Source organism: Myiozetetes cayanensis, unplaced genomic scaffold (assembly GCF_022539395.1).
Source record: "Myiozetetes cayanensis isolate MyiCay16 unplaced genomic scaffold, myiCay2020 scf14, whole genome shotgun sequence".
In the NCBI taxonomy this organism is placed as follows: Eukaryota; Metazoa; Chordata; class Aves; order Passeriformes; family Tyrannidae; genus Myiozetetes; species Myiozetetes cayanensis.
Window position 1 is genome coordinate 10,052,766 of NW_026087048.1, and position 16,192 is coordinate 10,068,957.

Genomic DNA, 16,192 nt, shown 5'->3' on the forward strand with positions numbered 1-16,192 from the left:
GCTGGCAGTGACAGGCTTTTCCTGACTGACACGTTGTTCTGGAGTCAACAGAGAAATGGTGCCCCCTTCCTGGGGTGGAATGTGCTTGTCAAGTTTTCTTAACCTTGCCTGGACATCCAGGTCTGAGCCACAGCCCCTGACCTCTCCAGCTGCCCTGGCCCTGAACCACAGGGCCTGTCACCCTCTTGGGCTTCAGGTCCCACATCAGGCAAATCCATTTTGAGGCTGTAGCCTCAGCCTTCCTCTCTTGGCTGAATTCAGAGTTGGGCTTCCTAGGGTCAGGATTCGGTTTTGTTCTTAAGGGGAAGGGAATTAGTTTGTTTAATTATTTGTTTATGTTACTGGATTATTATCCAAAGAGCTCCTTAGGAAACGAGCTAGTCAGCAAAGTTTGTTTGTTTCCAGATCCTGGTGCGCGTGTGGGAGGAAAATGCCACTGGGCTTCATTTCCTGAGAAAGTTTTGGTTCAGAAGGGATAAAAAATATCAGGAGACCACACAATGGCCAGAGGCTCCAGCCATCCCACGAAGCAGAGGTGCCCCTGTGAGGAGTGTGGTTCCCCTAGGACCCTGCACTGTGCCCGGGGAGCAGATCAGAGAGGAAGCAAAGCCGGCCCAGCGCTGGTGAAGCCCCGCAGTGCTGCTGCCCCTGCTCAGTGCCCCCTGAGCTGCTACACCAGTGACAGACCTGGTCAAAGCCCTGAGGGTCAGTGGCACACCTTGAGTCTTCCTGTCAGAGAACATCCTGGGCAATCCAACCTGCAGACTGTCAAATGAATGGAGACCTCACCCACGGCAAAATAATAAGAATATGATTAATATGTTCTGAGTGAAAACAGCAGGGAAGAAGAGGGGCCTCATTGAGGGCTACGCAAGATGGGTCAGAAACTGAGCCTTTTAAACATTGCCTTTTTTTAGCATTTTAAAGCAAAGTACTTCCCCCCTACACAGTTGAAAATATGTTTTGAAGCGAATTCCTGATATCCTTCTTGTTTAACTCCTTTTTTATATAGCTGTTACCAGAAGAAAGGCCAAAAATAATAAAAAAAAAAAAAGATAAAAAATAAAAGGGAAAAGCATCCTGCAGGATGATCTTGCAGATTCCAATAATCAGCTTGGAAAATGAGAACTCATCTTCTCATTCAATATTAAAGGAAATTAAAATCAGAGCCAAGACATTAAGGCTACTTGGAGTCTTCAAGTCTAGCCCTACCTAGAAAGAAACCCAGATACAAAACAAATTGGAAAAACAGGGAAGTCATCTCTTTTGGTGACAAACGAGTTCTCACACATGCAAGGCAGCCCATGTGGATGAAGGAGTTGTAGGCAAAGTTGCCAGCCATGGAGCCCGTTCTTGTACAAGCCAGTGTGGTGGCTGCCCACTTCACCACTCTCTGAAGCACCTGTCCAGCTAAAATGAATTAAAAAGTAGGCAAACCATTTCTACTTAATAGTTGCTATTACATCTCTTTGGTAGGGGAAATTATCTTCTCACAGGCATTTCTTGCTGCATACCTCTGGGTGGTTTTCCAAGTGATCTTACAAAACTTTACATTATTTTAAAGGTGTGAAAAGCAGCAGCTTGGTAACACCTGCTGCTGTGACAGAACACTTCCTACCTGCAGTCATTTCCATGAACTAGAAACTGCACTGCACATTAGGAAGAAAAGAAACTCTGGATACATCCACGATAAACTGAAATGGGATTTACTGTATCTGTGCTTTCTTCCTGGAAATCTGCTATTAATTCATTCTTACAGCCATTCATTTTCAAACAGTTGCTTGGGCAAGTCTCTGCTTTTAGATCTGCTGGATGATACACCCGTGCACAGCTCACATGGCTGATCTTCCTGGGCAAATGTGCAACTTATGAGTTAGTGGCATTTACTTGGCCATTTGATGTCTTCCAAATCTGTGTCAGTTCCAGAAAATGTGGCCTTGTCATTCCAGTCATATTGCTGCTGTTTCTTTTGCTCTTCCTTGCCATTCATCCCAACACAAAACACTTTGTGTTGGGTTTTTTGTTTTTCATTTAAATCACCCCAAATGAGATAACTCCAATTCTGTACTCCACAGCTGCTCTTCTCCACCCTGGGAGCAACAGAATGGAAGCGGGAGAGCTGTGAGGATTTTAAATTGTTCTTGTAGTTTAAGGCAAAGAAAATCTCGCTCCTCAACCCTTCAGGCATCTTCTGCCATTTGAAGTAGATTCACTGTCTGCTGGTCCTGCAGTGCCCATACAATTACATAAAACTGGTCATTGTTTCATTGACACAGTTTTCCCCTTTCCATAGTGAATGGAAGAGATCTGGGTCAGATCTTTTCACCATCCTGAAAAATATTACTCTGAACCACTTTGGTCCCCTGGGCTGTCACCACCAGCAACTCTACCACAGAGGCAGCGCTCCTGCTCCTGCCCCAGCACATGCTCCTCTGTCACAGGGGACATTTCTGCTGGACAGCACTTCAGTGAGGATCAAGGCTGGCACAGGTCTCTGGGGGCAGGGATCCAGGAGGTGGGATGGGGAAGCAGGATCAATCCTCTTCAGTTGGGACCCCTGAGCACAGCTGTGGGCAGCTCCCCACCCTCTGAACCGGGGCAGTGCCGCAGTCCCCACGCAGTTGAATGCTGAGGGAGCCGCTGGCACAGGGAATTTTTGCTTTCTCCAAAAAAAATCTGATGCAGCCTCCCACCCCCCAGGGCACTGCTTGCTCTGCCCGCTGAGTGAGCAGCAGCCACCCCCCAGGGCTCAGCAAGCACTGAGGCAGGAAAGTGTGACAGGGTGGCCTCATTTTTGGCACCCATAAGCCTTTAGTCCAGTTCAGCAGTACAGTCTACAGGTTTTTCTCTGGGTCTGCAGCCCTGGAGTGAAACCTGTGGCAGATGCACCTCTGCTCCTCCCAGAACGTGCCCGTGCGGGAGAGGCCTGTGGGCAGTAACACTGGGACACTTTGTTTATTGTTTCCCCAAAACGAGAGTAAAAGATGAGAGCTGGGCTGATGTAAGCAAGCAAGCATGCTGTTGAGGATTTGCTTTTAAGCATCTAGGGCTCTGCCTACACCATGTAACAGAAAGGGATTGTGTGGCTCAACAAAGTTGAAATTAATCCTCCAAACAAAGTCAGCCTTCTTCCAGCAGCCCTCCCCAGCAGCACGTTTCAGAGGCCCTTCACCCCTCGCTGCCTGACCATTTCCAAGTTTGCAAGTTAATACCTGATCCAAGACACAGAATCCCTTTCCCATAAGCGCCCAAATACAATGACTAATAATCAGCTTGATTTAACAGGAGTGGGCAATGTGTAAAAGAGCTGCAGGGCTGGACAGGGGAAGCACCTGTCGGGGTCCAGCAAAGGCAGGACCTGCCACAGCACGAAGGTGACAACCCAAACACGTCTTGTATCCAGAACAGCAAGCACAGCACATTTATGTGCAACCATTCGAAAAGAAAAAAAAAAAAAATACAAATCCCCTCACGCAGAAGGATCTCTAACACTTATTTCTTGGTGTTACTTCTGTCATCTCTATGGAGTTTGGGATCACAAATTTCCACAAAATGGGAGGGGTGTCCTAAGAGCATGTAAGTCGGGTCACAGGCAGGCAACAGCAGAGCTGGAACACTGCTGCAATGAAATCTGCTCTACCAACCTCCTCACCACACTGCCATCGAGGGTAAAAAGCACCTCAGTGCCTGGCCCTGCCCTTGCTACCCTGTGGTCATTTGGCCCCTCAGCACTCTGCACCCCGTGGTCATTCAGAGCTGGAGAGGCCACTTTCTGCCTTCCCTAATCACGTGCCTGGTAAGTGACTGAAAATGCAAGTCCAGCGAGAAACTAGAAAATAAATCCTTCCTGCTCATCTCTTTGAACTCCTCACAGCACTTTGGCAAACATGAATTTGTTGATCTTTCCAACATTCACATGAGGGAGGTAAATAACAACTTCAGTTTTAGAGACCATGAGGCTAATTAAGCATGCACACACGCATAAATCAAGGCAGGGCACAATTAGAGAACCTTTCTCCAACACTTTAAAACAGAAGAAGCCACTTTGTTTAGTGAAATGTCATCAAAGTAAAAATATTTTTTAGCCCAGTACAAATAACAGAGATGATTAGGATGGGATCATTTCCAACAGCTCCTTGGTTGGTGCATTGTGCCTGTGTCTGTAAACTTACTCCCCCGGGAGAACAACAGGGGAATAATCAATGTTATCTTTGCTCCAGTCAGCTTGTAATCGATCGAACTTTAAAGTTTGCATGCATGAGCTCAGCACTTCAGCATTTGGTTTGCAAACAGTTTAAGTTTTGAATTTCTCATGCACAAAAGAGCTCGTTAAGGTCAGCAGTGGCATTTTTTTAGGTGATGGAAATAGTTCCATTGTTAAGTTTTGACACAGTTCTGCTTAACAAAACCTTACTATCCAGCCCAAATTTAAGTTGGCAAGCTCTTGCCTCGCAGTAAATCATATTCATTATTTTCCAGACATACCATCCAAAGCCCTGTTCTGTCAGTGTAGCAGCACACACACTCCACGTCTTGCAAACAGGAGATAACCTCGCTCTTTGGCTGAGCTGTGAAGAACACAGTGGCCCGGGCTGATTGCTTTGGGTTCGGTGCATTACATGGCTCTTTTTGATCAGTAAAGGACAGGGCTGAGGGAAGTGTATTTGTATCTCAGGCACTTCTTCATACACATATGCAGGAACTGGGTGAGTGCGTGCTTATACTGATTGTAAATGTCAACAACTGCTGATTCTGCATATCAAACAAATGGGGCAGCTTTCAAGTGTGGTATATAGGCACTGAAGGACTCAAGTTCTTCAGCTGATAAGCCTGGGAGCCAACAGGTAGAAATAGAACAATTATCTCTTCATGTTCCTTTCCTTTCTCCATGACTTCTTTGATACAAACACTTGAGAAAGCAAAAGAGCATCTGAAAATAATCCGCCAGCAGGAAGGGAGAGTTGGGCGGGTGCAGGAAGCCTCAGCCACGCTCCTGGCACCCTCAGCATGAATTATGTCAGAAAAGTAGCTAAGAGGATGAAAGAACATGTCTAAGGCCAAGCCAAAATGCCCTGCACCCACCCTCCAACAAGCCTCTGAAGGTGCTGAGCTGCTGGGGCTGCATGGGAGAGCACTGGTCCTGACTGCTGGACCGTGAGTTTGTCCCAGCAGCACAAAGCACTCAGAGCTGGAAAGGGGGTGATTGTTTGGAAAAGTCAAAATTTCCTGCACTGCCAGACTTACAAGAATAAATGTAACAATAAAAGTGGGCTTTTCTGTTCCTGGCAGGACATTTCAGCCACCCCATAGGTGCATATATTAACAATCTACACCCAGCGACTGCAACTGGACTTGTCTATCTCGCATTGGCCTTTTTAGCCATCAGCACGCTTGTAGCAAGCGTGGGTAGAGCCCTTCCCAAATCTTCATTAGCAAAGCCTAGCCATGATGATGACACCCAGCGACACAATCTGCAACAGAAGTTGCAAACTTCCCAAAAGACCACAAGATATTTCATGTTTAAACCACATTCAGTTGTATCTGAGAGTGAATCTTTTTCTGATTTGCAGCCTGGAAACTCAGGCTTGCAGTACAGATGGAAACAGCTGTATTTCAACATGTTTTCCTTGTGAGTCCACTTCCAGCTGAGCCTGGTCTGGGTGCAGATGAGGTCAAGCAATGTCACACGTCTGACAAAAATTCATCAGATGACCTTGCTGGATTGAGGGAGTGATGACACTTTGTGTCAGGTGTGAAGCAGTGTGGCAGGGAGACCTGTGACCATCCTGGTTCCCACCTTGGCCATGGCACCCACAGCCATGGGAGCAGCAGGGGATTTGCCCTGTGCCCCGGGAGAGCCTGCAGGCAGCGCCGATCCCACGTGCACAGTCCGGCTGCTGCCGGTACCCGACCAGCTGGGGATGTCTGTGCTGTGCTGTGACTGCAGGGGGAGGCTTTCTGAACAAGAACTGGGAGAGAAATGAGCTCTGTGCCTGAAACAATTCATTTTCCAACGCAAACAGCCTATTGTAATGATCAAATAATTCAAATCATCACTCAGGAAAAAACAAAACAAAACAAAACAAAACATGCAAACTCCTATTCAAAATTGTCTCAGAGCTTGGCAAGCACCCTCAGCTTTATATAGGAATTAGCACTTGGGCTTTTCATTCTTGGTCTGAATCTCAGTTTTATACCACCTACCTGGTGACTTGTGTTCGTGTGCCAAAGTCCAGGGATCTCATTGACTGCAGCACTTCAATACAGCCCATGTACTGTGGAAAACAGAGAGACAGAGAAAAGGGAGGACTCTGTTAATGTCTGGTACACAACTAAAAGGAGGATCACAGGAGGAAGCAAATGGGACTCCCGTCCACTAAGTTTATGCAGAACCACAGTCTAAATGGAAAATCGAATCAGCCATCCTAAAGCTGCTTCCTAAAAAGATCTTGTTTTACTAAAAAGTGTAGAGAAGAGCAATGAAGATACCACAATGGCTTCAACACCACAGCACCAAAAAAAAGGGTAAAGCACTCTGGGGAAACAAAATACAATTATTCCTTTTTTCTAATTCTGCCTGATCTCAGTTACTGGCCTGTGACAATGATCTAGCTGGGAGCAATACTTGAGGGAATACTGGAGAGAACAGAGCCTCCAGGAGCAGACAGGCTCTGGAAGCCCCACAAGATCAATGCTCTCAGAGCCCCCATGCAGAAGAGCTGAGTGTCCCTTCAGAGCAGTAGGAGACATTACAGGGCACAAGGAAAAACACTGGCTCCATGCTGCTGCACATCTGATGACAAATAACCTCTGCAGAAGATGAAGGAGGCAAAGTTGCAATTAATTCCAGCTCATAGCAACAGCTCTTAAGAGCCTGCATTATAAAGTGACCTGCTTTAAATGAGGGGTGACTACCACACTTCTACTGTACAGGACAGAGCTGGAGGCTTTTTCTGTACTCATTTGGGATTTGCATAAGACTGATTTTCAGAAATATCAAGCATGTGCGTGTCAGCCCACAGACTCCTTTGACCTGTGGCACATTTTCATCTCACTGAAGTATGCTAAGCTAAGCCTATCCACTGAATTTACCCCTCCCCAAACATATCTTACTAATTCCTTCAGCATTTCTGTTGATCTCCACCTCTCTGCTGTTGAAGCGCTCTGATCTCTTCATTTCATGAAGCTGGCTTAGGTCTGGGTCTCTCAGTTTGCCTTTTGGGACCATCCTGCAGTGCTCACATAGTGCCCAAGAGCTGCAGCAACAGCCTGCCTGTGCAGACCTGGCCTGCAGAAAGCCAAAGCCTCTGGGATACAGAGACAATCTGGAAATCCCAGGCAGGGACATGCATGCTCTGTCCCCTCATCTGAATAGATAGAAAAAGCACTGTCTGTCAGAGAAAGGTACTGGATTTACTTCCTCCACTTTACTTTGCCTGTGAATCGATTTTTCTGCTGGGCCATTCAGAGGGGGTTGGATTTAGGTATCTGTTTCAGCTTTGGAGACTTTCAGAAATGAATGTGTGTGTGAAAAAGGGAATGTTATGTGTGCAGGCAGGCAGGGATTCCACAACAATTGTATTATCCCTATTTTGGTTTCTTTCCAGATAGCAATGTAACCCTTGGGAGAACTCCAGAATTAGGTCAGGGACCTGGAAGGACATCAATAAGAATCTGAAGGGTTAGCAGAACTGCTTCCCTAATGAACATTTAATGACTTTGAGAGCTATCTGCCTTGTTAAAGATATTCCTGCTTAACGGGAACAAAGCAAATGTGGAAAATACGTCTAAGCCTCAGCCTGTAGCACAGCAACGACCTCTGATCCCACAGTATAAGGTCAAGCATCCTGTGAGCTGGTTGGCTGCTCCTCTACCCTTGAAAAAAGAAAAATTTAGAGGAGTAGGTGAGTCATATGCTGATAAGTGAGTCCCCATTGCATCCTGAACAGATGCGTGGGAAGCTACTCTAAGCAAAGATGAAAAATCAATATTAGGTTTTTGCATAAGTGACCCTGAGTGAAGCTGAACTTATCAATGATTCACAAAAGACCTTCTTTTTTTTTTTTTCTTTAAAAGCCTGAGTAGGGAAGTGCATTAACATGGCACCTCACTGCATCTCTCATTTATTCTAGCTGTTGTTGTTTATCTAAACTGGCAGAGTTAGTAATGGCTGAACCTTCGTATTGCAGTAGGAAGGGACAGAAAACCAGCAGAGCCCTGGGCAGGGGGACAATGTGGGACTGGGGCAGAGGAGGTCAGGGTCACAGAGCCTGGGAGAAGCCTATGGAGCACATAAAAGGGCAATGGGATGCCAGAAACCGATGCAAAAAGACAAAAGATGTTCTACAAGGAAGAGAAAAATAATTACCAATTAAAAAGGAAAATATTAACCCCTCCATAGCAAAGTTTGACAAGCAGCACAACCAATGCATGGGAGAAAGAGGAAGGAAGGCAGGAGAGGACAATGCTTGCCTGAGAGACTTCAGCACACAGACTTCAGTTCAGGCAGTGCCCACAGGGTACCCCCCAAACAGCAGCTCCCACGAAAAGTGGGGTCATCTGGCGATGCAGGATCAAGGCCAGCTCCAGCTTTCCTGCTGCAGGGAAGGTTAAACTAAAACATGGGGAAGGCAGCAGCCACAGGTGCCCAGGAGAGGAAGCCACAGCAGTGCACAATCCAAGCTATTCACCAGGTGCTTTTGGGATAACCAGGATTAAAATATAATGTCCAATGAGGAGGCTGCTTCTTCTGAAGCCCCACAAGTAGAGGCATGGCTCACCTCCACTGAGCTGCAAGAAGCTGGGGAAGCTGGACACAGGCACAAGGGTGCAGTGACCAGCCTGGGGCAACAAGCACAGACATAACTGCAGAATTCAGCTACCTACAGAAAAATAAAGCACCAACACTGAAACAAGCCAAGTGCTAAAGAAATGATCTCGTTAATTCAAGCGGATGCTGAACCCACTGTTCTGTCGGGAGCAGGATGGAGAGCTCCTGCCAGGACAAGCAGCAGCTCTTGGGAGGGAGAGGAAAGGCTCACTGGCCCCTGCTGGAAAGGGAACGACTCCTCTAATGGCAACACGTGCAAAGGTGTCCCCTGTCTCCCTGCAAAGAGACACTGGCACTGGGGGCTGCTTTGTCCCCTGGTGTTTGAGTCCAGAGGGTGATGTGGGGCTGGCTGATGTTTCCCCACAGCACCAGGATGGCAGGGAGGTGGCAGGAGAGAACAGTGGTTATTGAAGACACACACATCCTTTCACATCTGTTTACAAGAGATGACAGAAAGAGACTGCAAACAGGATGAGGGACTGTGTGGGAGGAGATGTGAAGGCACCAGGCAGGGCCCATGTGAATAAGCTTTTCAGGCACTTTCTAATCCAGACTCACGTCTCATTTCATTCCCTGTCATAACGCAGTCAGTGACTCCAGCTTGAATGACAGACAGTGATTCACACACAGGAAACACAGAATCATAGAATCATTAATTTGGAAAAGACCTCTAAGATCATTGAGTCCAACCATTAACCCAGCACTGCCAGTCCACCACTAACCAGGTCTGCAAGTGCCCCATCTACAGTCCTTTAAATACCTCCAGGGATGGCGACTCAACCGCTTCCCTGGGCAGCCTGTTCCAGTGCTTGACAAACATTTCCATGAAGAAATTTTTCCTAATATCCAACCTAAATCCCCACCCCCCTGGCAAAAATTGAGACCATTTCCCCTTGGCCACTTGCTTGTTACTTGGGAGAAGTGACTGACCCTCACTGGCTACAACCACCTTTGAGGGAGTTGTAGAAAGTGATGAGGTTCCCCCTGAGCCTCCTCTTCTCCAGGATGAGCACCCCCAGCTCCCTCACAAGACCTGTGCTCCAGACCCTTCCCCATTGCCCTTCTCTGGATTCACTCCAACATTTCAACGTCTTTCTTGTTGTAAGGGGCCCAAAACCTGACCCCAGCACTGAGTCCTGAGGAACACCACTGGTGACCAGATGCCAGCTGGGTGTAGCATCATTCACCACCACTGCCTGGGCTTGGCTGTTCAGCCAGGCTTTTACCCAGCAAACTGTGCACCCATCCAAGCCATGAGCAGCCAGTTTCACCAGGAGAATGCTCTTGGAGACAGTATCAAAGGCTTTACTAAAGTCCAGGCAGACAAATCCACAGCCTTTCGCTGTGATCTACTAAGTGAATCGTAGGAGATCAGGTTAGTCTGCCTTTCCTAAACCTGTTCTGGCTGGGCCTGATCCCCTGGTTGTCCTGCACATGCCGTGTGATGGCACTCAAGGTGAACCTTCCCTGGCACTGAAGTCAGACTGACAGGCTTGTAGTTCCCCACATCCTCCTTCTGGCCCTTTTTGTAGATGGCTGTGACATTTGCTAACTTTCTAGTCAACTTAGACCTTCCCAGTGAACCAAGACTGCTGATAAATGATGGACAGTGGCTCAGTGAGCACTTCCACCAGCTTCCTCAGTCCCCTTGGGTGGATCCATCCAGCCCCACAGACTTGTGAGCAACTAAGTGGTGTAGCAGGTCTGATCATTTCCCCTTGGCACTGCTTTAACAAGAGAGGGAAAAACCATTTCTAAGCTTACCATCACTTTCCTTCCAGGCAAGGGCTGCCTGGGGTGGGGAGACCATTGATTTCTGCCATGCAGGGTAAGCAGCTGCAGAGCAGTGGGAGAGTTTTGCTTTGTTTTGCCTGAATAACTCACCTCTAGATTGCAGTGGACCCATCTGGAAATGAGACTGGACAGAAGCAAGCAGCAGCCACCAGCACGTGGCAGGACAATGGCAATGGAGTTATAAGCAGCCAGGCCTCAGCATAAAAGGCAAAATGAGTTTAGCCAGTTACAGCCACGGTGCTGCCCCCACTGTAGCTGATGCCAGGCTCAGGAACCTGACTGGACATTTCCCTGCTTTCACCCTGGCAGGAAGGTAAAGTGCTGCCTTCCCTCTATGGACAACACTGGGAGCAGGGTGTGGGGAAGGAGCAATGCACAGACCACTGCAGCTTTGGCAGGGAAGTTTTCTAAGCCCTTCCTTAGGTGCTGCCTGTGGTAGCTTTGAGGTTGGAAAGCCACTGTGTCCACTGTAAAGCAGAGACCCCCACAACTATCCTGGCAGTGGCACTGTGCTCCTGCCAGGGCACAAACTGCACCATGCAAGTCAGCTTGGCTGCTCATCCCTCCTCGCACAGCAGGATTCACTGGGCTGGGGTCAGCACTGGGCAACACCATCAGCAGTCACCAGTCAGGCAACTAACCAGGAGCTTTGGCCCTGGTTTGCACCCTGCAGGATGTTCAACTGGTTTGTTCCTCAGCTTGAACCACACTGGCTTCCTCCAGCAAACACCAGCCCCATCCAGATCCAAAGCCCACAGAGCCTCTGCCATCCCTGTAGAGAGGCCGAGGCAGCTCCCAGCACACAGCACTGCAGATGGAAGTGGGACCCCCAGGGCACCAGCAAAGCTGGGGCAGAATGGGCTGGAAGACAGACTAGACACCTTCAAGGAAGAAAACAGCCCATTAAAGACCATTAAACACACAAAAAATCCCACTAGTGGTTTGTCAGTGCTAGCCTAACTCTCCTCGTGTGCTTACCCTGCTCTCATCTTCTTCCCTGCAGCAGCAGAGGTGCAGACAGACTGACAGACAGGCCACTGGTTGTCCTACTCCTTGTGCCCACACAGCCCCTTCCCTAAGGACAGTGAGCCGGGACTTTTTGTGATGAAGAACAGCTTTAGATAATGGAAATTTTCCTGAGAAAGTTTGACCCTTTCATTCACAGGTTTTCAATTTTAAATATATTTTGAGGGGAAAAAAAAGAAAACAAACATGGAAAATTCATAAAAACAGACGCAGACACACATTATTTTCCTTTGCCTTTTCAGTTTTGTGCCGAAAAACCACTTTCTGCAGTGGGCAGAATTGGAGCCCACAGCCCGTGCACCCCCGAGCCGGCACCGCCAGCCCCGCCCGGGCAGCCGCCAGCCCCGAGCCCCCGGCTCATGATTCACAGCTGCGGCTCCGAAGCCGTGAATCACTCGAGCCCATCTCCTTCCTGCCGGAGCCCGGCCCTGCACACGCGTGCAGTTATTTATCTACGACGGGCAGCTCTCCGGGTGCACGGTCAGGGTGCTGCGCCCCAGGGAAGTGCCTGCAGCTGAATTATCACAGTGTTTCCCTGGCCTGAGCACGGCAGAGGCGCTGGCGGCTTCCCGGGACCCGAAAGGGCTGCCCCAAACCCCCCCTCTCTGCACAGAGACAGGGAGCAGCTGCTCCAGGCTATCCTGTCACATCCTCCGTGGACAAGATCAGGACTTTGCAGGGCACAGGTGCCCACGTGCACTCTCTCAGGGCACACTTCACGTCATTCTGAACTCCTATGTCAGAAATAGTCAGGCTCCTTTTACTCTAGAGGCATACAACTGATTATAGGTAGGTATGATAGCATATATCCAGATGCATATGCCATCAAACCGCTGGCAGAGGATCAACCTGTGCATCGGTAAAACTCCTTTGAGACAAAGGATGCTGCAAGCAGCCTTTACCATATTGTTTTAAAGTATAATGGTATTGTAATGAAATATCTGGTAGTAGCATTTCCTTTCCATATTTTAGTTAAATAGCACATTTTTGAAACCAAGCTGGGTCCTATCCTTCTGCTCAGGAGCAGCCACCTCCCTGGCACTCCCCAGCAGGCAAGAGGCAGGATGGCCAAGTGCCTCTTGGAATATTCCTCAGGCTCATCACAGCCATAACAAACACCAGCAGGACACACAAGTGCCATGACCCCCATGGGCACTGTTTAGAGAGAACCTCAGCTCCAGATGGGCAGCACTGTGGGAAAGGTGCATAATGGGCAGAATGTGAACATGGGCAGGGTAAATGCCCATCTTGTAAAGCCTGCAGCAACCTGCATACAGAGTATGTTTGGAAAGATAACAGTGTGAGAATCAGAGCTGTCCAGGTTCCTGTTAAAATACTCATATTTGGGCTCTTTGTTATTTGCACAAACACCTTGGGGGAACGGGTGCTGTTATGGGTCTCAGCCTCCCCCCTGGAGCCCCGGTGACACAAGGCAGTGACACAGGTGCCCTGTCACCAGCAGTCACACACAGAGCCACAGCCACCTCCCGGGGGACACAGTGAGCCCAGCACTGCCTCCTCTTAGAACAACCTAGAAAGGCAATTTGTGCCTCGCTCCAGTCTGCAGGGGACAGCTTCTGCCCTACAGCATTTCTTTAATTCACCACATTATTGCCCTTCTAAAATAACTGTGGATCTTCTCCATGTAATTGCCAAATCCCCTTTAGATTCTGAGTAAGCTGTTAAGACCAAGGCCTTTGGTAGCAGCAGTAATATAGACCTGACCTTCCTCCTAAAAGGGTCTCTGCAGAGATCTCAACAATCCCATAGCCCAACAGGGCACAAGAAGCTGCAGGGGGATAGTAGGTGTCACCAAACACCGTAGGAGAGTGGGCAAGAGCCAGGGCAAGAAGGTAAGGACTGGGAGCAGCTCCAACTGCCCAGCCCTTAGCCTCTCAGCCCTGCTTTGCCTCCAGGTGAGACCATCCCTCTGCACCACACCCTTGCCATGCTGCAGCCCTGTGCCCCTGGACACTTCCCAGCCCATCTGAGGCTTCATTGCCAGCTCCCAAAGAAGCCTTGTGGTCCCTGGGGAAATGAGCACCTTGCCCATCTCTCTAATGATGAAGGCCCCAACCGCCCAGGCTGCTTATTTACCAACCTGCTTATTATTAAAGGGGCTGGTTGAAAAAAATACCAAGAGTTTGGCCAGGACACATCAGCCATGCTCTTGCAGCTCTCCTTGGGCAGGCTCCTGCAGGCCCAGCCATGGGAGCATCAGGAGCAGGAAGATGGAGGGAAATAACTGTTGTGTTGTGAGGCTCCCCCCAGTGACCCCACCCCTCCAGAGATATTCCTCGTGAAACGAGGTGATTTCCAGAAAGACCAAGAGAAAACCATACTGGAAATACAACCTGGGCAGCACCTGCCCCACACCCTCAAAAAAAATATGTCAGCAGCATGGGCCAGCATGCACCTAGTGCCTGGAGTTGCTCTTTGAGGGATGGGCCCCCTTTTGCCTTCAACTTGCATTTCAGGCCAGAGTAACCCCTGTTTTAATTGCAGCTCAGCAGCACTCCTCAGAGAGTCTAAAGATAGTCCTTTGGAAATGAAGGTTGTTGTTACCTCTGGGAGCAGCTGGGGTGCTTTTAGCTCCTTCAGTTCCACATCCCAGCCCTACCTACATCAGGAGACAGGAAATACAAGGAGAATTCAGTGGCTCGGGGTACTGACTCCAGCAGATGGAAAATGGAGGTCACCCAGCAGCCCCCTGAGCAGTTTGCTTTGTCAGAGAATGGAGACTCTGTGAGAAGTACTCACCCTCACGCTGTAGGTCGTTCCTGGCTCCTGGGTGTAGGTGCTCTCATCGCTCTGGGTGAGGCTCCTGTCCTGCCTGCCCGCAGGAGTGGCCTCCTCAGCCCCCCGCACAGCGCAGTCCCCTGCTGGCTTTGGGGTTAGGACCAGCTTATCCAGGTCAGGCTGTGGATAAGAGGCTGCCAGGCAGCTGATCTCGGGCGAGGTTGGGCTGCTCGGGATGGTAACGCACTCCGTGAGTTTAATTCGTGGCACCTCTTTTGTTCCCAGGCAGAAGCTTTTCAGCCCCGGCAGATTTGATGGGTTGGCAAGTTTAATGTTCGCCATCCGGGGGATCAGCGTGCACAGGGTGGTGCAGGTGTCCTGTGGCCCCAAGGAGACATCTTCTGTCAGTAAATTAGGTGTTGAAGAGTGGGACGAGGAGGAAGAACCTTTGATGTTTAAGGACGTATTTTGTGTACCTTCGTCTAGGGATGTTATGGAATCATTCCTGAATCGGCTGTACTTAGCCCTGTGCAGCATTCCTGGATGTCTGAATAACCCTACATACAGGACGTGTCCACCGAGGCTCTGCTGGCTGCGTTCTCTCATAGCCTTGGCAGGTCTGTAACCGGATATTCTTGCATAAATTGGCTCTTGTAGATAATTTATATGGAAATCAAGCAAGTCAAACAATTTTCAAAACAGAAACCTATCGGATATTTTTGCTGACTCCCTCTCGAGTGGTTTATTTTCCTCAGTGGACAAGGCTGAAAACTGCATGGACATCTGGCATTTTGTAAGCAGTAATAGAAGCAGCGAACGGGAAAGCACATCAGTGGTACAGCAGCTTAAGCTGACGAGCCGCTATCCAAACCTGCCTTCATTCCTGCCTCAAGCCAGGCACTAAATCCCACCTAGCTCTGAAGACTTACAGCTGTAGCATCATTCATTAATTACCGAGTCCTGGCTGCAGCGAAAGCTCAAGCATATTCCACACAAAGCACAGCAACAGAGCTACAAGCTCAAACGTATTTTCAGACCGGCGTGAACCCCGAAAGGTGCCCAGCTCTCCGCACTTCCACCGCCGCTGCCCCAGAGGCGAAGAGCATCCCTGCGCCGCAGCTCCTGCCCCGCCGTCAGGCGCAAACCCGCGAAAAACACCGAGCGGCGCCGGTCTCGCTAATTGCTGCAGGAGAAGTCCCTCGGCCCCGCGATGATCCAGGACGGGCCGGGTGTCGCCGCGCCCCCGGGGCCGTTCCCGCCGCGCCCGGGCCGTTCCGCCGCCGCCGCCGCCGCCGCTTTTTATGAATGAAGTTTTTGTGAATGGGCCGGGCGCGCGCGGGCGGGCAGCGCCGTGAATGGCGCTCGGCGCGCGGCCGCGGCCCGGCGGCCCCCGGGGGGCGCCTCGCAGCCAATCAGCGCCCGCCGCCGGCTCACGCGCCCTCCGCGCGCGGGGGGCGTGAGGGGGGGCGCGAGGGACCCTCGGGTGGCGCCCAAAATTCCCCCAAAATCCCCCCAAATCTGCTTCCTGCCGCCCGTCCTCCTCCGCCGGCGGCACTGCCGGGGCCAAGGGATGCAGCTCAGCCCGAGCCGGGGCTGCGGCGCCCCCCGCGCTGCCCGCCCGGCCCCGAGGACAGGGCAGGCTCGTCCCTGGTCGCAGCTCAGCTCCAGCCCCGGGGGACGCCCCTGCCCCTCTCAGGCACCGCGGGTAGCTCCGGCGAGCCGGGTTTATCGCACTCCGTGCGAATGTCGGGGCTCTCAGCACGTTACCTGGGCTCCGCGTGGGGCTCCCACGCGTGGGGCAGC

At 50.1% G+C, this 16,192-nt stretch overlaps 1 protein-coding gene across 1 annotated transcript in view; it reads right to left on the reverse strand.

Annotated features, from left to right (window-relative positions):
• The window catches only part of SHC4 (SHC adaptor protein 4), a 32,340-nt gene extending 16,628 nt beyond the window's left edge, over nt 1-15,712 (reverse strand). Inside the window, exons 1-2 of the mRNA XM_050309663.1 lie at nt 14,411-15,712; nt 6,205-6,275 (exon numbers count right to left, since the gene is read on the reverse strand). Coding sequence (XP_050165620.1) covers nt 6,205-6,275; nt 14,411-14,995 — 656 coding nt within the window. The 5' untranslated portion in view covers nt 14,996-15,712. The remainder of the gene's footprint in view (nt 1-6,204; nt 6,276-14,410) is intronic.
• Nucleotides 15,713-16,192: the final 480 nt, after the last annotated feature.